At 42.8% G+C, this 27922-nt stretch overlaps 2 protein-coding genes across 2 annotated transcripts in view; one reads left to right on the plus strand and one right to left on the minus strand.

The window, feature by feature from the left end:
• Window positions 1-12374, plus strand: part of slc26a6l1 (solute carrier family 26 member 6, like 1) — a 17360-nt gene extending 4986 nt beyond the window's left edge. Inside the window, exons 4-19 of the mRNA XM_023988096.2 lie at window positions 5229-5404; window positions 5683-5847; window positions 6350-6502; window positions 7127-7209; window positions 7445-7592; window positions 7856-7969; window positions 8161-8238; window positions 8443-8538; window positions 8736-8842; window positions 9141-9210; window positions 9350-9442; window positions 10122-10232; window positions 10476-10913; window positions 11115-11169; window positions 11256-11398; window positions 11499-12374. Of these exons, the coding sequence (XP_023843864.1) occupies window positions 5229-5404; window positions 5683-5847; window positions 6350-6502; window positions 7127-7209; window positions 7445-7592; window positions 7856-7969; window positions 8161-8238; window positions 8443-8538; window positions 8736-8842; window positions 9141-9210; window positions 9350-9442; window positions 10122-10232; window positions 10476-10913; window positions 11115-11169; window positions 11256-11398; window positions 11499-11525 (2057 nt within the window). The 3' untranslated portion in view covers window positions 11526-12374. The remainder of the gene's footprint in view (window positions 1-5228; window positions 5405-5682; window positions 5848-6349; window positions 6503-7126; window positions 7210-7444; window positions 7593-7855; window positions 7970-8160; window positions 8239-8442; window positions 8539-8735; window positions 8843-9140; window positions 9211-9349; window positions 9443-10121; window positions 10233-10475; window positions 10914-11114; window positions 11170-11255; window positions 11399-11498) is intronic.
• On the minus strand, window positions 12336-27408 carry p4htmb (prolyl 4-hydroxylase, transmembrane b). Its single transcript, XM_023988126.2, has 10 exons — window positions 26958-27408; window positions 26253-26665; window positions 22365-22446; window positions 21952-22142; window positions 18378-18474; window positions 18055-18217; window positions 17170-17355; window positions 16765-16855; window positions 16135-16258; window positions 12336-15073 (listed from the first exon to the last, which is right to left on the minus strand). The coding sequence occupies exons 2-10, from the start codon at window positions 26622-26624 to the stop codon at window positions 14829-14831; spliced, it is 1551 nt and encodes a 516-aa protein (XP_023843894.1). The 5' UTR covers window positions 26625-26665; window positions 26958-27408; the 3' UTR covers window positions 12336-14828.
• Between the last annotated feature and the right edge of the window lie 514 nt (window positions 27409-27922).

Below are 27922 nucleotides of genomic sequence, written 5' to 3' on the forward strand. Positions count from 1 at the left end.
TGTAATGTAAATCCTTACTAGTTACCTTTCCAAAATTGTAATCCCATAACGAAACTTTTGATTACCCAACGCCTGAGTAACATAAAATCTGATTACTTTGATCATAATCTGATTCCCCTTTAGAGGAAAGAAGAAGAACAGAATGAAATCCATCAAATGCTGGTGTGTATTCATAGGGGGTTCTAGCTTGTGTCAACATGCGTATTTTTTCAAACGCCCTGAATTGAATGTCCATTGAGGAAAACGAAAGGTTTCATAATGTATTTTATTTCTGTCTTCTTTTCCGTTTCGCAATGTCAAAGTAAGTCCAACAAGCTCATAGAATCATTACGTTTTATAAAAAATATCCTGTAATCTGATGACAATTTGACATTAATCAGTACTACCCAGTCCCCAACCCTGTTGGAGTGAACCTAGCACCCTCCATAGAGTATCCCATACTAAAACTTCTACTCCAGATTAACTCGATCCAGAAGGCTACTCCATTAGCTAAACTTCTACTCCAAAAAACTCGATCCAGAAAGGACTACCTCCATAGCCTAAACTCTCACTTCCAGTTAAACTTCGATCCGAGAAGAACTACTCCATAGCTAAACTTCTACTCCCAGTAACTCGATCCAGAAGACTACTCCATAAGCCAAACCTTCTACGCCAGTAAACTCGATCCAAAGACTACTCCATAGCCAAACTTCTACTCCAGTTAAACTCCGATCCAAAGAACTACTCCATAGCCCAAACTTCTTACTCCAGTTATAAACTCGATCCAGAAAAGAGCCCCCCAGATCTCCAGAGCAGGAGAACCAGAAGAAAAAAAAAAGAAAAGAGAAGAAGGGTAGCCACAGTAGGAGTCCCCGCCAGTGTTCCTCTCACCTGTGTCTTGCCTCCGGTACTTCCTGATGAGACTTACGGACATGGAGAGCAGACAGCGTTAGCACTGGAAGAATTCCCCACATAGTGCATAGTACTGAGACCCAGTGCCACCAGCTACCTACGCAAGGAAAGGGATGGAGAGCAGAACAGACTAGGTGAAAAAGCGATAGGAAGAGGATGAGCGAGGTGAGTCGTGTGTATAGTGAGTTGACCACGACCAGAGGTTGTTATGGACGTATTGACAGGGAGCCGGTTCAGTTACAGTGGCCTAGTTGAGCGCGCCACAAAAAATCCAAATCGAATTTCATGGGAAGAGTCGGTACAGCTGGTGTAGTATTGCTGAGGGATATCAGTTGACTTTTGATGCGTTTTGGAACCCAATGTCTCATGGCATAAAGTAGGACTGTCTCACCCTGGTTGCTGTCCACCTGTAGCCATGTTTTAGTGCAAAACTCTTCCCAGAAGATGGAGATGGCGATGCCCACAATATCCAAGGCAAAACTCGCATCACCCAATATCACCTCTTCAAAACCGGGTAGCATACAGGGCTAACCTGGGGCAACCAGGCGCTGAATAAAGCAGAGGATATTTAGGGCAGGGAAGTTACCAAAGACGTGTCAACCATTGAACCCAGCAAGGGGTGGTAATAAGAAAATGAACAAAACATACAAGCAAAAGAAGCATTTCACCAAGCAAGAAGAGGTCAAAAAGAGGTCTCTGTCTCTCACACACGCGAGCAAAACACATGATATCACACCCCCCCCCCCCCCCCCCCCCACAATCACACACACACACACAGTTAGTTGATGTAAAAAAAATAAATTAAAAAAAATACTCACCCGCTGGGAATTTCCCCCCACTACTTGAGATTGGTAGTTGCATTTTAAGGTGGGTGTAGGACGGATATCAGCGTTGCTGCCCACAATCTTTTATCAAAATAGAAAACACATTATTTTCAGATTCAACGTAGTCCACAATCTTTATCAAAATAGAAACACATTTATTTTCAATCAACTTAGTCACAATCTTTTATCAAAAAAAAACACATCTTTCCAATTCACCTTAGTCACAATCTTCTCAATAACAACTGGGAACAAATAATGGAATGTTGCAAGGAAACATCACGTCATCATTAGTGAACATTACTGTAGCGTTTAGGTTGAATCAGAGCCAGAAGTTGCCCTAATCATTAGTTTATTGAATCCCCGATTTCTGCTGTGGTGTTGACACTAATACAGTACATTGAATGGTCACATATAGTTGACTCCAGCTCTTGGTGTTTCAGACTAACGGCCAATGTATACTACATTTCTGTTTTTCTATGCAGGAGCCAAAACTTTGTCAACACCAACTAGAACTAGGACAGAAGAAAGAATCTCTACATACCAAAAACGAATATAACCAATGTCAAAATATTTGAAGTCAAATGTATCTTGACCAACAAGATAAAAAAAGACAGAATACATTTTTGTAGAGAAAACATAACGAGAGACTGACAGAGGACAGGGGATGTTAGATCAACAAGACGGTGAGACAGCGGACAGAGATTATCATAGCTAACTACCGGATGAGCTCCACTGGGATGGGCAGGGCAGTTTGGCACTGATGGCAGAGTTGATTTCCTTGGCTGCCGCATGAGAACACTCCCTCCTACACCCACTGACCGCCATTGGCGAGATGGTCTGAGGAGTACTTGGTAGCACACCTCGGACCAGGTCTGCGACAAGAGTTACACCAATAGTACATGAGTTCAGGGTTTTGTGCTTGGGGTTTAGTTAAAGGTCAGTTGAGTAATGTATAGTGTCAGCGTGCAGTCATAGTGTCAGTTTGAGTTTAAGTGTCAGCTGAGTTAAAGTGTCAGTTGAGTTAGTTATAGTGTCAGTTGAGTTATAGTGTCAGCTGAGTTAAAATGTCAGGTGAGTTAGTATAGTGTCAGTTGAGCTTAAGTGTCAGTTGAGCTAAAGTGTCAGTTGAGTTTAAGTGTCAGTTGAGTTAAAGTGTCAGCTGAGTTATAGTGTCAGCTGAGTTAAATGTCAGTTGAGGTAGTTATAGTGTCAGTTGAGCTAAAGTGTCAGTTGAGTTAAAGTGTCAGTTGAGTTAAAGTGTCAGTTGAGTTAGTTATAGTTCAGTTGAGTTATAGTGTCAGTTGAGTTAAAATGTCAGTTGAGTTAGTTATAGTGTCAGTTGAGTTAAAGTGTCAGTTGAGTTAAGTGTCAGGAGTTAAAATGTCAGTTGATTAGTTAAAGTGTCAGTTGAGTAAAGTGCAGTTGAGTTATAGTGTAAGTTGAGTACAGTGTCAGTTGAGTTATAGTGTCAGTTGAGTTATAGTGTCTCACACCACACCACACATGGTACTCACATACACCAGTGACAAGGGCCCACTAAAGCGTGTGGTGGACAGCCCAAAGAGCTGTGCGATCACAGCAACCACAGCGCTGAGCAGCAGCTGCTGTTGTGTAGGCTCGCACCAGTGGCTCCGACAGGTAGGTACCCACAAACCCAAACTTCACCAGTCCCAGCACCACCTACAAGTGGAAGCATGAACATTCGAACACAACATATTCCTACTGTCAGTCATAGTAAGGATAAATTAGCTACGAATGCCTGATTTGTGCTGTGTGTCATAGCTCTTGAATTGTATTGACTGGATGAAGTGTAGTGTAACATATTGTATTGTTTTGTGTTATGTTGTATTGGATTGCATTTATTAAAGCATGGTCTAGTATATTGTGTTGTCTTGTGTTATGTTGTATTGTATCGTTTTTTCCAGGAGCAGCTAACTGTCTTTTCTTTTGATGACCTGGATGAGTCCTCCTAGGACGGTGTAGCAGCAGCGACCTGCCACCGGTAGGAGTCCCTGGCAGTGATGTTCACCTCAGTCAGGTTAGTCCCATCAGCATGACCAGGAAGTTCCTGTCTGGAGCCAACCTCTCTGTCACACTTCCAACCATGATACTGAGCACTGCAAACGTACCTGCACACAAACACAACATAACGACATCTGTGTATGTACATTTGTATGCACAAAAACAATTGGACTGACTGGAGTGTTGTTTAACCCTATTCCTTATCAACCACTGGTGATACGGTCACCGTAACAGCCCTAGTGTTAACCCTATTCCTTATCAACCACTGGTGATACGGTCACCGTAACAGCCCTAGTGTTAACCCTATTCCTTATCAACCACTGGTGATACGGTCACCGTAACAGCCCTAGTGTTAACCCTATTCCTTATCAACCACTGGTGATACGGTCACCGTAACAGTCCTAGTGTTAACCCTATTCCTTACAACCACTGGTGATACGGTCACCGTAACAGCCCTAGTGTTAACCCTATTCCTTATCACCACTGGTGATACGGTCACCGTAACAGCCCTAGTGTTAACCCTATTCCTTATCAACCACTGGTGATACGGTCACCGTAACAGCCCTAGTGTTAACCCTATTCCTTATCAACCACTGGTGATACGGTCACCGTAACAGCCCTAGTGTTAACCCTATTCCTTATCAACCACTGGTGATACGGTCACCGTAACAGCCCTAGTGTTAACCCTATTCCTTATCAACCACTGGTGATACGGTCACCGTAACAGCCCTAGGTGTAACCCTATTCCTTATCAACCACTGGTAATACGGTCACCTAACAGCCCTAGTGTTAACCCTATTCCTTATCAACCACTGGTATACGGTCACCGTAACAGCCCTAGTGTTAACCCTATTCCTTATCAACCACTGTAATACGGTCACCGTAACAGCCCTAGTGTTAACACCTATTCCTTATCAACCACTGGTAATACGGTCACCGTAACAGCCCCTAGTGTTAACCCTATTCCTTATCAACCACTGGTGATACGGTCACCGTAACAGCCCTAGTGTTAACCCTATTCCTTATCAACCACTGGTGGACGGTCACCGTAACAGCCCTAGTGTTAACCCTATTCCTTATCAACCACTGGTGATACGGTCACCGTAACAGCCCTAGTGTTAACCCTATTCCTATCAACCACTGGTGATACGGTCACCGTAACAGCCCTGTGTTAACCCTATTCCTTATCAACCACTGGTGATACGGTCACCGGAACAGCCCTAGTGTTAACCCTATTCCTTATCAACCACTGGTAATACGGTCACCGTAACAGCCCTAGTGTTTACCCTATTCCTTATCAACCACTGGTATACGGTCATGACCGTATCACCAGTGGTTGATAAGGAATAGGGTTAACACTAGGGCTGTTACGGTGACCGTATCACCAGTGGTTGATAAGGAATAGGGTTAACAACACTCCCAGTCAGTCCAATTGTTTTTGTGCATACAAATGTACATACACAGATGTCGTTATGTTGTGTTTGTGTGCAGGTACGTTTGCAGTGCTCAGTATCATGGTTGGAAGTGTGACAGAGAGGTTGGCTCCAGACAGGAACTTCCTGGTCATGCTGAATGGGACTAACCTGACTGAGGTGAACATCACTGCCAGGGACTCCTACCGGGTGCAGGTCGCTGCTGCTACCACCGTCCTAGGAGGACTCATCCAGGTCATCAAAAGAAAAGAACAGTTAGCTGCTCCTGGAAAAAACGATACAATACAACATAACACAAGACAACACAATATACTAGACCATGCTTTAATCCAATGCAATCCAATACAACATAACACAAAACAATACAATATGTTACACTACACTTCAATCCAGTCAATACAATTCAAGAGCTATGACACACAGCACAAATCAGGCATTCGTAGCTAATTTATCCTTACTATGACTGACAGTAGGAATATGTTGTGTTCGAATGTTCATGCTTCCACTTGTAGGTGGTGCTGGGACTGGTGAAGTTTGGGTTTGTGGGTACCTACCTGTCGGAGCCACTGGTGCGAGCCTACACAACAGCAGCTGCTGCTCACGCTGTGGTTGCTGTGATCGCACAGCTCTTTGGGCTGTCCACCACACGCTTTAGTGGGCCCTTGTCACTGGTGTATGTGAGTACCATGTGTGTGTGTGTGAGACACTATAACTCAACTGACACTATAACTCAACTGACACTGTAACTCAACTTACACTATAACTCAACTGACACTTTAACTCAACTGACACTTTAACTAACTCAACTGACATTTTAACTCAACTGACACTTTAACTCAACTGACACTTTAACTCAACTGACACTATAACTAACTCAACTGACATTTTAACTCAACTGACACTATAACTCAACTGACACTATAACTACTCAACTGACACTTTAGCTCAACTGACACTTAAGCTCAACTGACACTATAACTAACTCAACTGACATTTTAACTCAGCTGACACTATAACTCAACTGACACTATAACTAACTCAACTGACACTTTAACTCAGCTGACACTTTAACTCAACTGACACTATGACTCAGCTGACACTATAACTCAACTGACACTTTAACTAAACCCCAGCACAAAACCCTGAACTCATATACTATTGGTGTAACTCTTGTCCCAGACCCTGGTCGAGGTGTGCTCCAAGCTACCTCAGACCCATCTCCCCACACTGGCGGTCAGTGGTGTATCCATGGTGTTTCTCATCGCAGCCAAGGAAATCAACTCTGCCATCAGTGCCAAACTGCCCGTGCCCATCCCAGTGGAGCTCATCACGGTCAGTTACTATGATACTCTGTCCGCTGTCTCACCGTCTTGTTGATCTACATCCCCTGTCGCTCTGTCAGTCTCTTCCTTATGTTTCTCTACAAAAATGTATTCTTTCTTTTTCTATCTTGGTTGGTCAAAGATACATTTGAACTTCAAATATTTGACATTGGTTATATTCGTTTTGGGTATGTCAGAGATTTCTTTCTTCTGTCTAGTCTAGTTGGTGTTGACAAGTTTTGGCTCCTGCATAGAAAAACAGAAATGTAGAACATTGGCCCTAGTCTGAAACACAAGAGCTGAGTCAACTATATGTGACCATTCCAATGTACTGTATTAGTGTCACACACAGCAGAAATAGGGGATTCATAACTAATGATTAGGCACACTTCTGGCTTCTGATTCACCTAACCTACAGTATGTTCACTAAATGATTGACGTGATGTTTYCCTTGCAACATTCCCATTATTTGTCCAGTTGTATTGAGAAGATTGTGACTAAGGTGAATTGGAAAGAATGTGTTTCTTTTTTGATAAAGATTGTGACTAAGTTGAATTGAAAATAATGTGTTTCTATTTTGATAAAGATTGTGACTAAGTTGAATTGAAAATAATGTGTTTCTATTTTGATAAAGATTGTGGCAGCAACGCTGATATCGTCCTACACCCACCTAAACGGCAACTACACAATCTCAGTAGTGGGGGAAATTCCCAGCGGGTGAGTATTTTTTTAATTTATTTTTTACTCAACTGTGTGTGTGTGTGAGTTGGGGGGGGGGGGGGGGTGATATAATGTGTTTGTGTGGGTGTGAGAGACAGAGACCTCTTCTTGACCTCTTCTTGTTGACCGCTTCTTTTGCTGGTATGTTGTTCATTCTTATTACCAACCCCTGCTGGTTCATGGTTGACACCTCTGGTACTACCCTGCCCTAAATATCCTCTGCTTTATTCAGCCTGGCTGCCCCCAGGTTACCTGATGCTAGCCTGTTTGAAGAGGTGATTGGGGATGCGTTTGCCTTGGCTATTGTGGGCTACGCCATCTCCATCTCTCTTGGGAAGACGTTTGCACTAAAACATGGCTACAAGGTGGACAGCAACCAGGTGAGACAGTCCCTCTTATCATACATTGTTCCAACACCATCAAAGCAACTGAATCCCTCACAATCTACACAAGCTGTACCATCTTCCCATGAATTCATTTGATCTTGTCGCGCCTCATAGGCCACYGTAACTGAACCGGCTCTGCAATACAGTCCAAACAAACCTCTGTCTGTTACACTCACTATACACACACTCACCTCGTCCATCCTCTCCTATCRCCTTTTCACCTGTCTTTCTGCTCTCCATCCCTTTCCCTGCTGTAGGAGCTGGTGGCACTGGGTCTCAGTAATGCCGTGGGGGGATTCTTCCAGTGCTACGCTGTCTGCTCCTCCATGTCCCGTAGTCTCATCCAGGAGAGTACCGGAGGCAAGACACAGGTGAGAGGAACACTGCGGGACTCCTACTGTGCACCCTTCTGAATAGTGTTTGCTCTATTAATGCTATAGTCGTGCATGTAAATGCACACACACAACGAATGTGCRAAGGTCATGTAAAAGCAGCATGAATCTATGTTTTGTGAGCGATGAAAGATSCGTTGATTGCGTGATATCCAATGTCTTTACTCCAGATGGCTGGAATGGCCTCTGCTGTGATTGTGTTGGTGACTGTGCTGAAGCTCGGGCCTCTGTTCCAGGAGCTGCCAAAGGTACGGCTCTACTTCAGCTATGTGCTGTATGTGGGTGTGGGAGAGTGTGATAGGAGACAGAATGCTGTTTGTATGTATTCCTTCTACATCGTTTATATGAGTTAGTCTATTCAAGTGTTTTTTGCGGGTGAAGTATGAGGTTTTGAAAGTGCATTGTGTGTTCTATACTGGTTGTAGCCCCTCTTACGTTTGTGTGTGTTTCAGGCAGTGCTTGCAGCCATCGTCTTTGTGAACCTGAAGGGCATGTTCAAGCAGTACTATGACATCATCACTCTGTGGAGGAGCAGCAAAGTKGATCTGGTGGGAGGAGAAATGAACTTCCTGATACACATTACACACGTCTTCTCTGGTTGTGAATGGTCGATGTAGTTGAATATAATTGAAAAAACACAGTGACGCTTTGTTTGCAGGGCTATCTACATAAGGGCGTCATCACACGTTCATAACCCATACATAACCCATTCATAAGTAGTCCATATGAATGGCCCTGTTCCCAGGTGGTGTGGCTGGTGACCTGGGTATCCACACTGCTGTTCAACCTGGACATGGGCCTTGGTGCCTCCATCACCTTCGCTGTGCTCACTGTTATCTTCAGGACCCAGCTGTAAGACTGCTCTTCCACTTCTTCAACACTGCATAGTTTTCATGTGGCKGTGTGTTTTACAAACAAATCAAAAATGCTCAGCAACAACAGGTGCCAGGTGGCAAGTCATTCTTGGCACTTTGAAACAGGTCTTTCAGGCCAAAGTCAGTGATTGATTAAAAAAGTGGAAGCCAAAAACCAACATTTGATAAAGAATTCAGAACAAAAAAAACTGCATCCATTTAATAGTTATACAGTAGCTCTGACTGAGAACTGGAGTGCTCTGGTGGTGAGCCAACCCYGCTGTCCTCTCTTTCAGCCCAAAGTACTCAGTTCTGGGACACGTTCCAGGGACAGAGCTCTACTTGGACATGGAGACCCACAGAGAGGTGAGAGACCARAGAATAGAATCATTCTATTTCTATGGGTGAAAGAGCAGACCTTGGGAGGCAGCAGGAAGAGAGGTAGGGGTGGCCCAGTCAGTGGGTAACCATAACCTTKTCGTTTGTTTGTTTGTGTGTGTGGCAGGTGAGAGAGGTCCCTGGCATCACTATCTTCCACTCCTCTGCCACCGTGTACTTCGCCAACGCTGACCTCTACCTGGAGGCGCTAAAAGGAAAGGTGCCCTTTTCCATACAACTCTGACAGTGACACTCATTTGCACTTCTTGTGATACTCATTTGCACCTCATGCTCTACAGGGTGTCGAAAGCGTTCYCCATTCAAAGGCACTTACATTTTTTTGTCTTGCCAATTCACCCTCTGAATGGCACACATACACAATCCATATCTCCAGGGGCRCAACTTTGGTTTTAGAAGTGGGGGGGACATAATATATATATATTTTTTATCCAGTCGGATAAACACTCCAAACAACCTACCCGACCGCTCAGAGGAGTCCGCATGCTCCTAAAGCACACTGTTGCCAAGTTTTGTTACACATTCCAATGATAAAACTGGGAGGACAAAAATGCAATTTCAGAATATGGGGGGGACATGTCCCCTACATGTCTCAATTGTCTCAAGGCTTAAAAATCYTTCTTTAACCYGTCTCCTCCCTTTCATCTGCACTGATTGAAGTGGATTTAACAAGTGCCATCAATAACGGATCATAGCCTTCACCTGGATTCACCTGGTCAGTCTAAGTCATGGAAAGAGCAGGTGTTCTTCATGTTTTGTATACTCAGTGTATAGGGAATAGTGGGCCATTTGAGACGCAGGCCTTGTGTTTTGTGACTGCAAGCCTGTATTTGGAGCATGTGTTGGACGTGACGATAACAGATGGAGTGTCTGTGTTTTAGAGCGGGCTTGATATCAGCAAGATGATCATCTACAAGAGAAGACAGGAGGCCAAGCAGAGACGCAGAGACAAGAGAGCTGAGAGGAGAGCTAGGAGGGAGGCCAAGAGACAGGTGAGACACTGTCGAACCGCCATTCATATACATTTGAATAACAAATTCCAAACTACTCAGGAATCCTTCTGGACATGCATACTTGTACAGTATAAATCTACGTCATATCTCAACTAATCTACGCATTATTTAGATGACAGACAGCCTCTCTTTCATGGTGCTGCTCTTTCTCAATGTCTTCATAAGGCGGGTTTTTACAAATGTGTTGTAAACTAACGTGTTGTCTGTGTGTGGACTGTGCAGAAGCATGCTCTGAGAGCGGCAGAGCAGAAGGCAGGGGTTTTCTCCGTAGAGGAGGCGGCGGGGCAATGGAAGGATCCGGGGGGCGGAGATGGAGACAGGGAGGAGTCACTGGGAGACAACGAACGAGGTTGGTGCGGCCGCGAGAACGGCACCGTGTTCGTCATGCCAACAACGCCCCGCACGCCCGATGACCAATGCAGCTGGGAGTACCTGAAGGGCAGTAAAGACCCAGACTGTGCCACCCTGGGGGCAGTGTCGGAACTGCAAGACGGAGACACCACCACTCTGGGGTCCAGTAGTGAGGATACCCTGAGCCGGGAACTGGATAAGGTCTCGCTGGGATCGCTGGGCAAGTGGACCTGGGACATCCACTCCATCATCCTAGACCTCTCCACGGCTAACTTCATCGACACCGTGGCTATCAAGACCATGAGAAACGTGAGTGGGTGATGATGACGGCATGGAAATGATGACATACGAGAGATGGCCTTGTATTGAGAGAAGAAAATCAGGAATGTAGGCGCCCTCAATGAAAGCAAAATATTAGGATGACAACGGTTTGGTAGGTTGAGATAAGAGTTTAGGATGTTAAAAGCGGAAAACTACAGAAGTGCTTATCCTCCTGTCCCGTTTTGACAGATATTCCACGACTTTGGTGAGATTGATGTTACTGTCTACATGGCTGGGTGTCAGAGTAAGTAACCCCACTATCTTTAGCTAATACATGAACAGCTCATTAGTTTGAATAGGACGTGTAAATAACTTACTTGTTCTATCCAGTGTCTGTGGTAGAGCAGTTAGAGCTGGGAGGGTTCTTCTCGGAGTCCATCACTAAAGGACGTCTGTTTGCTACTGTCCATGATGCTGTGCTGCACTGCCTTGGCCACCAGGGAACATCAACGCCCAGCTATGAGTATTCTCTGGTGAGAGACGTGCACATCTACAGTTCAATAGAAGATACAATATGGAAGACTGTATATTGCTTTGAACAAATGAACCATGTCTGTAAATATGTCATTGCAGGAGATGCAGTGCAGCACCAAACTCTGAGGACCCTTACTGAAGTCTGACGTCTCTGTATATTTTATTTTATGGGGCGGGCCCCTATCCTTTTGAAAAGTGACTTTCAATTGGGAATATAGTATACAGGTATATACTGTGTATATATATATGGTAATTATAATGCCTTCAAAAAAATGAAAGGTACACTAAACCCCAACATAGGGTTGCAAAACTACTGATAATTTATCAAAGTTTCCGAAATGTTTGGTAATTTTGGTATTTAACAGGTAATCTCTGGTAATTTATATTTACATAACTTTTATAAAATGTACACATATGAAAAAAAATTAAAATCTTTATATGTATTCATATTGTCTACAGGTTTCTAGTGGATAGACCATATGATTCAAGAGAAAACAGCCCAATTAATTAAAAAAAGMATCTAATCAACAATGACATCATTTTCTATTAACTCTGCAACTCTTCACACTTTTGACTTTTTTCACAACTGCCAAGTTTTGCCCCAAAACACATATTGACAGAGTAAAATAAGTAAAAGTGGAAAAAAATGTAAGGATATTATATGCTGAAACCCTCATATTATACACCAACGATATTCACTTAGTTTATGGGTTATATTTAGGATAATGTTTTACAGCTTTGTCATTTAATATATTTGGGATTTTTAAATAGTTGGAAAGTATTAATTTATATACTTTACATTTGATGAAATTTCAATAAAATCCTGAAAGTTTTTATGGGTGTGCCAGTGTTGTCACGAACAGCTTTGGCAATTGGCCTCACTCGCTCCTCTGTGACTCCAATGAAATGAGAGAAATAACTCTCAATAATTCAAAATCTAAAGTAAACTTTATTTGGAGCAGAGGAAAGTGATTCAGTGCATTTTGAAACAAACACCAAACAAGGTGAACAACACAACGAGGAAAGTGAAACATTTGGAATAAATAAGTAATAAATAATACTTCAAATCAATAGAAATTCAATACCTGTAGTAGGATGAGAAGTAATGGATGCAAGTGACACAAAAATACATATATACAGTACCAGTCAAAAGTTTGGATACACCTACTCATTCAAGGTTTTTATTTTATTTGACTATTTTCTACATTGTAGAATAATAGTGAAGGCATCAGAACTATGAAATAACATAAGGAATCATGTAGTAACCAAAAAGTGTTAAACAAATCCAAATATATTTGAAATTTTAGATTCTTCAAAGTAGCCACCCTTTGCCTTGATGACAGCTTTGCACAGTCCTGGCATTCTCTCAACCAGCTTCACCTGGAATGCTTTTCCAACAATCTTAAAGAAGTTCCCACATATGCTGAGCACTTGTTGGCTGCTTTCCTTCACTCTGCGGTCCAACTCATCCCTAACCATCTCAATTGGGTTGTGTTCGGGCGATTGTGGAGGCCAGATCATCTGGTGCAGCACTCCATCACTCTCCTTCTTGGTCAAATAGCCCTTACACAGCCTGGAGGTGTGCTGGTTCAATAACCTGTTGAAAAACAAATGATAGTCCCACTAAGCACAAACCAGATGGGATGGCGTACTGTATCACTGCAGAATGCTGTGGTAGCCATGCTGGTTAAGTGTGCCTTGAATTCTAAATAAATCACTGACAGTGTCACCAGCAAAGCACCATCACACCTCCTCCTCCATGCTTCACGATGGGAATCACACATGTGGAGGTCATCCGTTCACCTACTCTGCGTCTCACAAAGACACGGCGGTTGTAACCAAAAATCGCACATTTGGACTCATCAGACCAAAAGGACACATTTCCACCAGTCTAATGTCCATTGCTCGTGTTTCTTGGCCCAAGCAAGTCTCTGATTCTTATTGGTGTCCTTTAGTAGTAGTTTCTTTGCAGCAATTCAACCATGGGGGCCTAATTTACACAGTCTCCTCTGAAAAGTTGATGTTGAGATGTGTCTGATACTTGAACTCTGTGAGGCATTTATTTGGGCTGCAATTTCTGAGGCTGGTAACTCTAATGAACTTATCATCTGCAGCATAGGAAACACTGGGTCTTCCTTTCCTGTGGCAGTCCTCATGAGAGCCAGTTTCATCATAGTGTTGATGTTTTTTTGGACTGCACTTAAAGAAACTTTCAAAGTTCTTGAAATGTTCCGTGTTGACTCACCTTCATGTCTTAAAATAAATATAGATTGTTTCTCTTTGCTTCTTTGAGCTGTTCTTGCCATAATATGGACTTGGTATTTTACCAAATAGCGCTATCTTCTGTATACCACCCCTACCTTGTCGTAACACAACTAATTGAAATGCATTCCAGGTGACTACCTCATGAAGCTGGTTGAGAGAATGCCAAGAGTGTGCAAAGCTRTCATCAAAGCAAAGGGTGGCTACTTTGAAGAATTTAAAATATATTATATATTATATACACTTTTTTGGTTACTACATGATTCTACATGATTCTATTTGTGTTATTTCATAGTTTTGATGTATTCACTATTATTCTACAATGTAGAAAATAGTAAAAATAAAGAAAAACCCTTGAATGAGTAGGTGTGTCCAAACTTTTGACTGGTACTGTATATACATAAAGAATGTAGAATAAATAAACAAACTAACAAATAAAATAATGAAGTAAATTTGTGCAATACTTAAATAACAGTTAACATGCTTCGTCACATGGTCTTTGGGTGATGACAGACATCGTCAAGCTAAAAACAAAAACGGGGATTACAGCTGACAGTCTATAAAGTCGTCTATGGCTATCATGACACACTAAAAACCTGTATAAAGTCTAGCCTAACAGCTCATACGAAGGTACGTACATGCAAGTAGTAGCATAGTCGACCCCCCCCCCCCCGCAATGTGTGTATCAGAGCGCCAGTCTCACTCACAAAAAAATATAACACTAATGCTTTGTGACACACAGAAGGTAAAATTGTGCATAAGTATATAACGTAAACAAAGTTTGGAAGTATGCATAAATTCAGCTGAGGAAACACAACTAATAGTGAACAAACAAGGACATCTGAACAACAACATTAGACCCCTTCTCAGTTGCATAAATCCAAAGTGACCACAGTCCCTGAATATCAAATATCTCTCTATGTACTGGCCGCAGAGGTGTCGTCATGGGAGGTTGTGCACAGCATGGCAGAGTCAAGTTAGGTTGGGGAGGTGGGTAGTGAGGTATCTTTGTGGTAGCTTTAGGCTGAAGAAGAGGGGTGGGGGAGGTCTAGGCCCACTAACTACAATGTCTGGACCACCCATAACTCTTCTGAGATTGGAACTAGTGTAATTAGTGGACCTAAGGGGAGGTCATTGTTTTTCGGTTTCTAGGCTACAGCAGTACAGCTACAGTTCCTGATGGGAGTCAGCAGTTTGCAGTTGTTCAGGGCTGGGCTGAGACTGAGGCTGCTCCCCCTCCCCCTCGTCTTCCCCCTCGTCCTCTTCCCCCTGCTGTGACACCAGCTGCTGGTAGCGAGCCTGGCGCTGGTAGTCTGGGTCGATGTTGATCCAGTTATTGGCCACCCACTTAGTGCCGCGGGTGACCACACAGCCGCCGTGCAGAGAATACTCATCCTGCTCCCCCACCCAGCCTGTGTGTAATAGAGAGCAGTTAGTACAGTATGCGTATTCAACAGCAGCTCTGATAACAGTAGAACTGATAACTACCATGTGGAGGAGTAGGCGGAATCTCTACAACAGTGGGCCTAACCTTCATCAAAACAACAGAATACAGTTTTTAAATAAGGACCTGAACAGCAGTGAATGAATGAAATGGGGTCAATTGCTATGTGTGTACAATAAGTTGAGTAGCCTGTCTGAGGGGCAGTAATTAAGCTGTATTAGTGTGTTTATATACTGAACTAAAATATGAATGCAACACGCAACAATTTCAATGTTTTTACTGAGTTACAGTCACAAGGAAATCAGTCAATTTAAATAAATTCATTAAGCCCTAATCTATGGATTTCACATTACTGGGCAGGGGCTCATCCAGAATTAGTTTCCCCCCACAAAATAGCTTTATTACAGACAGAAATATTCCTCAGTTTTATAAGCTATCCAGGTGCCYGGTGTCAGACAATCCCGCAGTTAAAGAAGCCGGATGTGGAGGTCCTGGCCTGGCATGGTTACACGTGGTCTGCGGTTGTGAGGCCGGTTGGATGTACTGCCAAAATCTCTAAAACGACGTTGGAGGTGGCTTTTGGTAGAGAAATTAACATTATATTATTTGGCAACAGCTCTGGTGGACATTCCTGCAGTCAGCATGCCAATTGTGTGCTCCCTCAAAACTGGAGACATCTGTGGCATTGTGCTGTGTGATAAAACTGCAGATTTTTAGAGGCCTTTTATTGTCCACAGCACAAGGTGCACCTGTGTAATGATCATGCTGTTTAATCAGCTTCCTGATATGCCACACCTGTCAGGTGTATGGATTATCTTGGTAAATGAGAAATATTCAATAACAGAGATGTAAACAAATTTGTGAACAAAATCTGAGAGAAATAAGCTTTTTGTGCGTAAGGAACATTTCTGGGATCTTTTATTTCAGCTCATGAAACATRGGACCAACACTTTACATGTTGCGTTTATATTTTTGTTCAGTATAGAAGGGCCGTGCTATGTGTGAGGTAGTACTGTGTACAGTCTGTACCTTGTCCGTCAGAAAGGTAGTTGTACCAGAACACTGCTGTCCCTTTAGTAGGCTTTACCCTCAGGTTGCTCCTATCACAGTTCTTCCTCGTGTCCATTAGATCCACATTGTTCTGGATCAGAGACTGAAAACACAAACACAATCACTCATTAATACCGTTGAGAAAAACATATTGGGACACCGACAAACATGCAAATGTTTAATATAGATACATAAACTAGTGATGGGGGGATCGATACAATTACATATCGATTTTGTTAACGATATATCGTATTGGTTTGACAATAGCTAGTTGGCTATACCTGCACTAAAACTCCAGAATTTTTTCTTCATAGCTTGTCCTCCATCTTCTTTTTTAAATAGGAAGACMATTTATTTTCAGCACTTTTATTTCCATGACTGATCAAAACGTGTTTTCTCATCCCTCTGCAGCAGACATATGGTTAACAATACGTTTGGAACGTTGAATCGCAATAAAATCAAAGTATCGAATCGCAATCCAAATAGAATTGCAATACATATCGTATCGGCACCTAAGTATCGTGATAATATCGTATTGTGAGGTCCCCGGCAATTCCCAGCCCTAATATAAACACACAAGAACACACACACAGACAGACCATAACGCACCACTTCCTCATAGGTCCTGTTGTCTGCCACAGGGAACGCGGTCTCCCCGCCCCCCTCAACAGAGTTCAGGTAGAAGAGAACGGTGATGTACCTGGGTGTGCAACACACACATTTAATACAGACACATACTGGAACACACATCCGCACACAGACCAACCACACCATGGAAATGTAAGCCTTAGTCACAAACTACCTGATATGTTGATATGTGCTAAGTTACACAAAGCCATCCACCACAGTCTATCACAAACACATCCACCTAAAGTACACAGACGTTATACTACATTTTCACTCAATCTAACCATCTTAATCTGAAGGGTGTCTATCCAGACTCTCCCCTATACAGCATTGTCAAAACAAGGCCAAGGACGAGGCGCTGGCTGACTCAACACAGCTCTCTCTCACCTGCAGGAGGTCTCGAAGGGTGTGGAGGTGTTGGCAGCGAGGCGCGTGTGCGTGCAGGCGGTCTCAGGGTAGACAGGGCCGCTGTCGTGGTGGGCGTGGTAGTGGCCCCCCTGCTCATAACGTACCACCTGGAGGGGCTCACTCAGGTCCACCAACGCAGAGGGCAGCCGGGTCAGACGGGCCACCCTATGGAGGACAAAGGGAGGGGGAGAAAGAGGGACAAAAATCCTATCAGATTCTGTTATCAGATTCTGATAACCTTGACCATGGTGTTTGACTCCAACCGTTTATTAATGTGTTTGAACATACTTGGCTTTGTCCAAGAGAGAGAGAGAGAGTGAGAGGGGCCCAGGAGAGAGAGAGAGAGCGAGAGAGGGGCCAGTAGAGAGAGCGAGAGAGGGCCAGAGAGAGAGAGAGCAAGAGAGGGCCAGGAGAGAGGGGCCAGGAGAGAGAGAGAGGGCCAGGAGAGAGAGAGAGGAGGGCCAGGAGAAGAGAGAGAGGGCCAGGAGAGAGAGAGGGGCCAGAGAGAGAGAGAGAAGAGGGGCCAGGAGAGAGAGAGGGGCCAGGAAGAGAGAGAGAAGGCCAGGGAGAAAGAGAGAGGGCCAGGAGAGAGAGAGAGAGGGGCCAGAGAGAGAGAGCAAGAGAGGGCCAGGAGAGAGGGGCCAGAGAGAGAGAGAGAGAGAGGGGCCAGGAGAGAGAGAGAGAGAGGGGCCAGGAGAGAGAGAGAGAGAGGGCCAGGAGAGAGAGAGGGGCCCAGGAAGAGAGAGAGAGAGGGGCCAGGAGAGAAGAGAGAGAGAGAGAGAGGGGCCAGGAGAGAGAGAGAGGGGCCAGGAGAGAGAGAAGGGCAAGTGAAGAGGCCAGGGCAACAGTTGATGTTCTCCTCACCTCTTCTTGAGGTCTCGGAGAACCTGGTGTGCCCCCTGTCCCTGGTACAGCCAGGTGTGTCTGCTGTTCCTGACCAGCTGGCTGCTCTTCACCCCGCGCTGCTGCAGGAAACGCTGGAACGCATCACTGCCCAGACGCCTGAACTCCTCCAGGCTCAGCAAGCCTAACACAGACACAAAGATGTCACTTACAGGCACAAAGTGGGTCACATACAGACGCAGATATCCAATATGAGCAGCCTGAAAAGATTAGCTCTGTATGCATAGAGACAGAGGGGCCTAACTATCACAAACAGGCCCGTGTCGAGAATGACAGTGTCTTACCGTTACCGTCAGGGTCAGCCTTCAGTCCAGCATAGATCTCTTTCAGATTCTCTGGTGTCAGCCAGATCCCATCCCTCACTCGTGAATGTGTCAATATCTGTAGAAGGCCCAGGAACATGCATAAATCACACATAAAGAAGATAATACATGTTTATTGATCCATTATAAAGGAACAAAATAAATTGATACATTTGCTGCCCCAGTACCACCACACTATGATTAATGATGTGTGTACACTCCACTCAGTGGCCTTGTGGTTAGAGTGTCCGCCCTGAGATTGGAAGGTTCAGGTGTTCGTTCCCTGGCTGAGTCACACCAAAGACTGTTAAAAAAAATGGGACCCGATGAGTGTCTGCTTAGCACTCAGCATTAACACGAGAACCGCTGGGCCTTGAGGGACCCCCTTCAAGCTAATGAGCAGTCATTCTGACTCCAACACTAACAGTATAATTAATAAATGTCATATACGCTATCGCAAAAATAAGGTAACATTATAATACTTTTTTCAAACCACAATAGCATTTTCATTAGTTTATGTTACTGTAAGCTGTAACTTTTAATGTAAAAACAAAAACATTTGAGTGTTCATGTTTATTTGTGGAGTGCCTTTGTTACAACAATGAAAGAGAAAGCATGTGTGTCGGAACACAGTAACAGCTTCTTTCAATAAAGACAAAATATAAATACCTCAACCAACAAGAAGCGAGATCAGCAAGAGGCGCAGTCAAATGATGAAAACATCAGTAGCCTCAACATCATTAAAAGTGCCAAGTGTGCGTGATAAATAGTGAGAATCAGCACAACAGCAAAAATGGCATTATAATGAATAGAAGTGTGGATATGACAGCAGTAAAAAAAGAATAAATGATTGTCAGCTCTTGCTGACATGGTGTGCGTCTTCACGCAATGGCATCAGTTGGATTTAATTAACTGTTATCGCTTATCCTAAAAGTCAACACAAATCTTCGCCACTTTCACTTGCTCGACACACTTAGCACAAACACGTCGCTTGCAGGCAACACAGGTGTCTTGGATTCTGGTCTTAGTGCATCTGGCCACCTGGCACTGTCTCCTCCCCAGGAGTTGTGCAGACARTTGTTAACCAACAGCGATGTCGTCTCCTGGTTTGTAACATGTAATGCGGTTCTGTACAAACTGGTTCCGAAACGTTGGATACCATGGCGAATGTCTGTTTTCCAGGTGTCGCGTTCTTGTTTCTTTGTCATAAAAAAACGGAGGTRACGCTGAACCGATCCCGTGATATGGTTTCTCCAAAGAAAGTACTGGTCTCCTTGCCATTGTAAATTATGCATGCTCTCATTGTGTACTCTAAGTAGGCCAGTCTAGACTGATCCATCTGCTTGGATTTGGAGGACTGATACATGGCACACACTATTTTGAGATTCTAATTGGAATTAGAGGTTGACCGATTAATGGCCAATTAATTACCAATTTCAAGTTTTCATAACAATCGGTAATCGGCCTTTTTTGGAGGCCGAATATGGCCGATTACATTGCAATCCACGAGGAAACTGCGTGGCAGGCTGACCACCTATTACGTGAGTGCAGCGTCAAAAGGACCTTGTGGCTGCAATGAGCCAAGGTAAGTTGCTAGCTAGCATTAAACGTATCTTATAAAAAACAACCAATCTTCACATAATCACTAGTTAACTACACATGGCTGATGATATTACTAGGTTAACTAGCTTGTCCTGCATTGTATATAATCAATGCGGTGCCTGTTAATGTATCATCGAATCACAGCCTACCCAAACGGGTGATGATTTAACAAAAGCGCATTCGTGAAAAAAGCACATTCGTTGCACAAATGTATCTAACCATAAACATCAAAGCCTTTCTTAAAATCAATACACAGAAGTATATATTTTTAAACCTGCATAATTAGTTAAAATAAATGCATGTTAGCAGGCAATATTAACTAGGGAAATTGTGTCACTTCTCTTGCGTTCAGTGCAGTCAGGATATATGCAACAGTTTGGGCTGCCTGGCTCGTTGCGAACTGTGTTTCTTCCTAACAAAGACCATAATTAATTTGCCAGAATTTTACATAATTATGACATAACATTGAAGGTTGTGCAATGGAACAGCAATATTTAGACTTATGGTTGCCACCCGTTCATCAAAATACAGAATGGTTCCGTATTTCACTGAAAGAATAAACGTTTTGTTTTCGAAATGATAGTTTCCGGATTTGACCATATTAATGACCAAAGGCTTGTATTTCTGTGTTTATTATAATTAAGTCTATGATTTGATATTTGATAGAGCAGTCTGACTGAGCGGTGGTAGGCAGCAGCAGGCTCGTAAGCATTTATTCAAACAGCACTTTACTGTGTTTGCGAGCAGCTCTTAGCAATGCTTGAAGCACAGCGCTGTTTATGACTTCAAGCCTATCAACTCCTGAGATTAGGCTGGCAATACTAAAGTGCCTATAAGAACATCCAATAGTCAAAGGTATATGAAATACAAATGGTATAGAGAGAAATAGTCGACGCGTCATACTTCCTATAATAACTACRACCTAAAACTTCTTAACTGGGAATATTGAAGAACTGGGAATATTGAACCACCAGCTTCTATATGTTCTCATGTTCTGAGCAAGGAACTTAAACATTAGCTTTATTACTTTCTTCTGCAACACTGTGTTTTTGCATTATTTAAACCAAATTGAACATGTTTCATTATTTATTTGAGACTAAATATATTTTATTTATGTATTATATTAAGTTAAAATAAAAGGGTTCATTGTTCATTCAGTATTGTTGTAATTGTCATTATTACAAATATATATAAAAAAAATCGGCCGATTAGTCGTTTTGGTCCTCCAATAATCGGTATCGGCGTTGAAAGATCATAATCGGTCGACCTCCAATTGGAATATACCAATACAATAGAATGGCCTGCCCTGTTCTTCATTCACAATTGGTGATTACATAATTATGCATGGTTCGCTTCCCCTAACTCATCAACTCCCCCATCATACTTTACTTCATTTATTTAATCTGTTATTTGTGTGAAATTCGTTTCGGTATAGTTTAGGTTCAGTTCCGAGGCAATTATCGAGGTGATTATCAACTGGGCACGGCACCTTCCACTGTCGGGAGATGGAGCGGGGCAGGATATACTGTCAGGAGAAGGAGGCAACACAGGAAAATTATTTTAAAAATGACATGCCCTCCTAAAGTGGTTATAACTCTAGTTCAATTTGTGATTTTAAGATTTTAACAACGGCAGTGTGTTATATAGACTTATTTCGGAAAAGTAAAGGACGAAGGGGGGAATGACTTTAAAAATGACAGAATAATATATATTTTTATTCATGAGTAGTCAAAAAGACTGCTTTAGTGGTTCTAGTGTTAAGTAGATTGGRCTTGAGGCCTTACGATAGACTAGCATCCTGTCCAGGGGGTGTACTACATCAAACAACCTCACGCTACAGAAACAGGATATAGGCTCCTGCTCCTATGAGCCGTTCCGGCTCGCACTTGTGCAAGACTACTTACTTTCTTCACGCTGCTCACAGACACACATCCTCGCTTGCCCACCCACACACCTCCTGGAGTTGTAGCTGTCCGTCCTGGTTGAGGTCTAGCAGGTTAAAGATCTCCTCAGGGCTRAGGTTGAGCTGCTCCGTCAGCTCCTCCTGTCCCTCAGGCACCATCACCTGGCTCTCCATCAGGCCCTTCAGCTGGGCCAGCTGCACCACCACACGACACTCCTCTTCAGACAGGAACCCTGGGATCTCTGGAGAGAGACACACACCGTAAACACCCGCTTGAACGCATGCACACACCCAAACACACGTATGAGTGCACGTACCCACTTACACAAACACAGACGCGCACACACACACACACTTCATACACAATGTAAACACAGAACCTTGTTGAGCAATGACAGCATCAGCCACTAACAGGTGCAGAGGGGTGCAATGCAGAGCAGAAGTTTAGTAGAGAGAGCTCTCACCAAACAGCAGGGGCTTCAGACTCAGGGTCCGCATCTCATGCACATTGCCTGGCACCAGTGACAACTTCTGGACATGGCCCACCTGTGAAAAAAAAACACAGACTATAACTTCACACCATCAACATGGCACCATTCATATAGAAGAAAAGCACAACAGACACTAGCCCACCGTTGAACCRTATAGACTACTACTGTCTGTAAGGTTAAGCTCTGGGCTAAACAGAGACAGAACTACACAGGTATCCTTACGCCTTGATCACACCGATAGCGTCATTTCGCAAAATATTACACACCATCATCTGGATATGTGTGGCGGAAAAGTTCAACATTCACCTTCTGCTACCATTTCTGTCAAGCTGTCTTCTTATACAGTTTGACGCATACGTTCAATTAATCCAACGTATGCACCACACAGAACGCACCACAGCTGCCTCTGCAATGCAATTCTGTTGAAGTCGGAAGTTTACATACAGCTTAGCCAAAAACACGAGTTTAAAATGTATTTCACAATTCCTGACATTTAATCCGAGTAAAAATTCCCTGTCTTAAGTCAGTTAGGATCACCACTTTATTTTAAGAATGTGAAATGTCAGAATAATAGWAAAGAGAATKATTTATTTCAGCTTTTATTTCTTTCACCTCATATCCCAGTGGGTCAGAAGTTTACATACACTCAATTAGCATTTGGTAGCATTGCCTTTAAATTGTTTAACTTGGGTCAAACGTTTCGGGTAGCCTTCCACAAGCTTCCCACAATAAGTTGGTGAATTTTGGCCCATTCTCCTGACAGAGCTGGTGTAACTGGGTCAGGTTTGTAGGCCTCCTTGCTCACACACGCTTTTTCAGTTCTGCCCACAAATTATGTATGAGATTGAGGTCAGTGCTTTGTGATGGCCACTCCAATACCTTGACTTTGTTGTCCTTAAGTCATTTTGCCAAACTTTGGAAGTATGCTTGGGGTCATTGTCCATTTGGAAAACCATTTGCGACCAAGCTTTAACTTCCTAACTGATGTCTTGAGATGTTGCTTCAATATTCCACATAATTTTCTCCCTCATGATGCCATCTATTTTGTGAGTGCACCAGTCCTTCCTGCAGCAAAGCACCCAACAACATGATGCTGCCACCCCGTGCTTCACGGTTGGGATGTGGTTCTTCGGCTTACAAGCCTCACCCTTTTTCCTCCAAACATAACGATGGTCATTATGACCAAATAGTTCTATTTTTGTTTCATCAGACCAGAGGACATTTATCAAAAAGTACGATTTTTGTCCCCATGTGCAGTTGCAAACTGTAGTCTGGCTTTTTTATGGCGGTTTTGGAGCAGTGGCTTCTTCCTTGCTGAGGCGGCCTATCAGATGATGTCGATATAGGACTCGTTTTACTGTGGATATAGATACTTTTGTACCTGTTTCCTCCAGCATCTTCACAAGGTTCTTTGCCGTTGTTCTGGGACTGAGTTGCACGTTTCCCACCAAAGTACGTTCATCTCTAGGAGACAGAACGCGTCTCCTTCCTGAGCGGTATGACAGCTGCGTGGTCCCATGGTGGTTATACTTGCATACTATTGTTTGTAAGAACGAACGTGGTACCTTCAGGCGTTTGGAAATTGCTCCCAAGGATGAACCAGACTTGTGGAGGTCTACCATTGTTTTCTGAGGTCTTGGCTGATTTCTTTTGATTTTCCATGATGTCAAGCAAAGAGGCACGGAGTTTGAAGGTAGGCCTTTAAATACATCCACAGGTACACCTCCAATTGACTCAAATTATGTCAATTAGCCTATTAGAAGCTTCTAAAGACATGACAATGTTTTCTGGAATGTTCCAAGCTGTTTAAAGTAGAGGTCGACCGATTAATCGGAATGGCCGTTTAATTAGGGCGATTTCAAGTTTTCATAACAATCGGAAATCGGTATTTTTGGACACCGATCTGGTCATTTTTTTATTTTATTTTTTAACACCTTTATTTAATCTTTATTTAACTAGGCAAGTCAGTTAAGAACACATCTTATTTTCAATGACGGCTAGGAACGGTGGGTTAACTGCCTCGTTCAGGGCAGAACGACGGATTTTTACCTTGTCAGCTCGGGGGATTCAATCTTGCAACCTTACAGTTAACTAGTCCAACGCTCTAACCACCTGATTACATTGCACTCCACGAGGAGCCTGCCTGTTACGCGAATGCAGTAAGCCAAGGTAAGTTGCTAGCTAGCATTAAACTTATTTTATAAAAAACAATCAATCAATCAATCATAATCACTAGTTAACTACACATGGTTGATGATATTACTAGTTTATCTAGCGTGTCCTGCGTTGCATATAATCGATGCGGTGGCGTATCGTTGCTCCAATGTGTACCTAACCATAAACATCAATGCCTTTCTTAAAATCAACACCACAGAGTATATATTTTTAAACCTGCATATTTAGCTAAAAGAAATCCAGGTTAGCAGGCAATATTAACCAGGTGAAATTGTGTCACTTCTCTTGCGTTCATTGCACGCAGAGTCAGTGTATATGCAACAGTTTGGGCCGCTAATTTGCCAGAATTTTACGTAATTATGACATAACATTGAAGGTGGTGCAATGTAACAGGAATATTTAGACTTATGGATGCCACCCGTAGATAAAATACGGAACGGTTCCGTATTCACTGAAAGAATAAACGTCTTGTTTTCGAGATGATAGTTCCGGATTCGACCATATTAATGACCCAATGCTCGTATTTCTGTTTATGATTTGATAGAGCAGTCTGACTGAGCGGTGGTAGGCAGCAGCAGGCTCGTAAGCATTCATTCAAACAGCACTTTTGTGCGTTTTGCCAGCAGCTCTTCGTTGTGCTTCAAGCATTGCGCTGTTTATGACTTCAAGCCTATCAACTCCCGAGATTAGGCTGGTGTAACCGATGTGAAATAGCTAGCTAGTTAGCGGGGTGCGCGCTAATAGCGTTTCAAACGTCACTCGCTCTGAGACTTGGGAGTGGTTGTTCCCTTGCTCTGCATGGGTAACGCTGCTTTGAGGGTTACTGTTGTGATGTGTTCCTGATTCGAGCCCAGGTAGGAGCGATCCTACCTGGGCTCGAACATCGACAACAGAGAGGGACGGAAGCTATACTGTTACACTGGCAATACCAAAGTGCCTATAAGAACATCCAATAGTCAAAGTTATTGAAATACAATGGTATAGAGAGAAATAGTCCTATAATTCTATAATAACTACAACTAAAACTTCTTACCTGGGAATATTGAAGACTCATGTTAAAAGGAACCACCAGCTTTCATATGTTCTCATGTTCGAGCAAGGAACTTAAACGTTAGCTTTCTTACATGGCAATATTGCACTTTTACTTTCTTCTCCAACACTTTGTTTTTGCATTATTTAAACCAAATTGAACATGTTTCATTATTTATTTGAGGCTAAATTGATTTTATTTGATGTATTATATTAAGTTAAAATAAGTGTTCATTCAGTATTGTTGTAATTGTCATTATTACAAATAAATGTAAAAAATCGTCCGATTAATTGGTATGGCTTTTTTTGGTTCTTCAATAATCTGTATCAGAGTTGAAAAATCATAATTGGTCGACCTCTAGTTTAAAGCCACAGTCAATTTAGTGTATGTAAACTTCTGACCCACTGGAATTGTGATACAGTGAATTATAAGTSAAATAATCTGTCTGTAAACAATTGTTGGAAAAATTWATTGTGTCATGCACAAAGTAGACGTCCTAACCGACTTGCCAAAACTATTTTTGTGGAGTGGTTAAAAAACGAGTTTTAATGACTCCAACCTACGTGTATGTAAACTTCCGACTTCAACTGTCCTTGAACAGACTTCTGGTGTACCAAAATGCAAACCTTGTTGGTGTGATCAAGGCGTTAACTCACCCGTATGCCCTCTAGGCGTGGAAGGTACATGTCCTGCTGAAAGCCAGAATCTGACTGTTGCTGATTGAACTCGGGGGGCTTGTGATGATTGCTTCCACCGCTTGCCTCGTCCCTGTTCGGGGTGGCCAGTACCTCTCCAGGGCTGTTGTTGTAGTGCACGTAGAGGAGTAGCGCAATGACATTGATGATGTATACATGGAAAAAGACCATCACCACCATGAAGTAAGAGCGGGAGCACACGTTGCTCTTCTGCAACGGGACCCGCTCTTGTGGCATWGGGGGTAGGGTTGGTAATGGAACGGCTTCATCATGTTCATCACTGTCGCGGTCCTGTGGTTCAATCATCTTTGACCTGATATGATGATGGACCATAAGCTTATCGCTGGTTTGTTGTTCTGAGTACCTTTTTGACCCTGGTACCGAGAAAGACGTCAATTGACGTGTTAAATAATGCAGTCAGTTCTTTCTGGTAGGCTACGWTAAGTCATAAAAGTTACCGCATGAGTGCACAATCCATACTGCCCAGACTCAATCATCATCATTGCATAGTGATACAACCCACATTCTCCGTTACAGTACCTGTCAACTAGCTAGTTAATGTTATTATTTTCTGTAAAATAAATCAATAAGCGACGAAACGTGAAGCTTAGCGGTACTTTGGTTAAATTCACAGTAACGTTAGCTAGCTACACATATCACACTTACAGGAGACTGCATCCAACGTCTCTTGTTCACGTTGCGGTTTCAGCAGTCCGTGCTGCGTACCTCCAAAAATAGAGGGAGAAGAGCCATATTAAAAGGTGTGCGATTTATACATTCGAAGGTTTTTGGTGCAGTGATCATATATTAACATTGAAAAACAAAAAAAATATGCGTCCGACCTCTCATTTCTGCCACAAATATATTCGTGGCGTTTGTTTTGAGACGGACAACACGCCATTCCCCTGACAACTACTGTACACTACTATTTTGCTAGCAGCACTAACGATAATGTCACCTCTCTATGGTAATGCAAAACCTTAAAAATAAAAGCCCGCATTTCAAAACATTGCAAGGTGGTTAACTCATTCAAAATATACAGTATGTAACGGATAATTCCTTGAATGGAAAATAATGAACGTTGTGTTCCACAACGCGCTAGCGGAGTGGTACTGACCTTCCGCGGAGTTGCATTATTTTCCAGAGAATGCATCGAGCCCCGAGTTGAATATGCATTTTATACCATGGCTATAATTTAACACATTTGACACTATAAACGTGTTCATTCAAATGTGTTCATATTTAAAATAATTTATACAAATACACATACATATACAGTACCAGTGAAAAGTTTGGACACACCTATTCATTCAAGGGTTTTTCTTTATGTTTGACTATTTTCTACATTGTAGAATAATAGTGATGAAATCACAACTATGAAATAACACATATGGAATCATGTAGTAACCAAAAAAGTGTTAAACAAATCAAAATATATTTTTTATTTTAGATTCTTAAAAGTAGCCACCCTTTGCCTTGATGACAGCTTTGCACACTCTTGGCATTCTCTCAACCAGCTCCACCTGGAAAACTTTACCAACAGTTGGCTGCTTATCCTTCATTCTGCTGTCCAACTCTTCCCTAACCATCTCAATCGGGTTGAAGTCGGGTRATTGTGGAGGCCAGGTCAT

This window comes from Salvelinus sp. IW2-2015, linkage group LG1 (genome assembly GCF_002910315.2).
Source record: "Salvelinus sp. IW2-2015 linkage group LG1, ASM291031v2, whole genome shotgun sequence".
NCBI lineage: Eukaryota > Metazoa > Chordata > Actinopteri > Salmoniformes > Salmonidae > Salvelinus > Salvelinus sp. IW2-2015.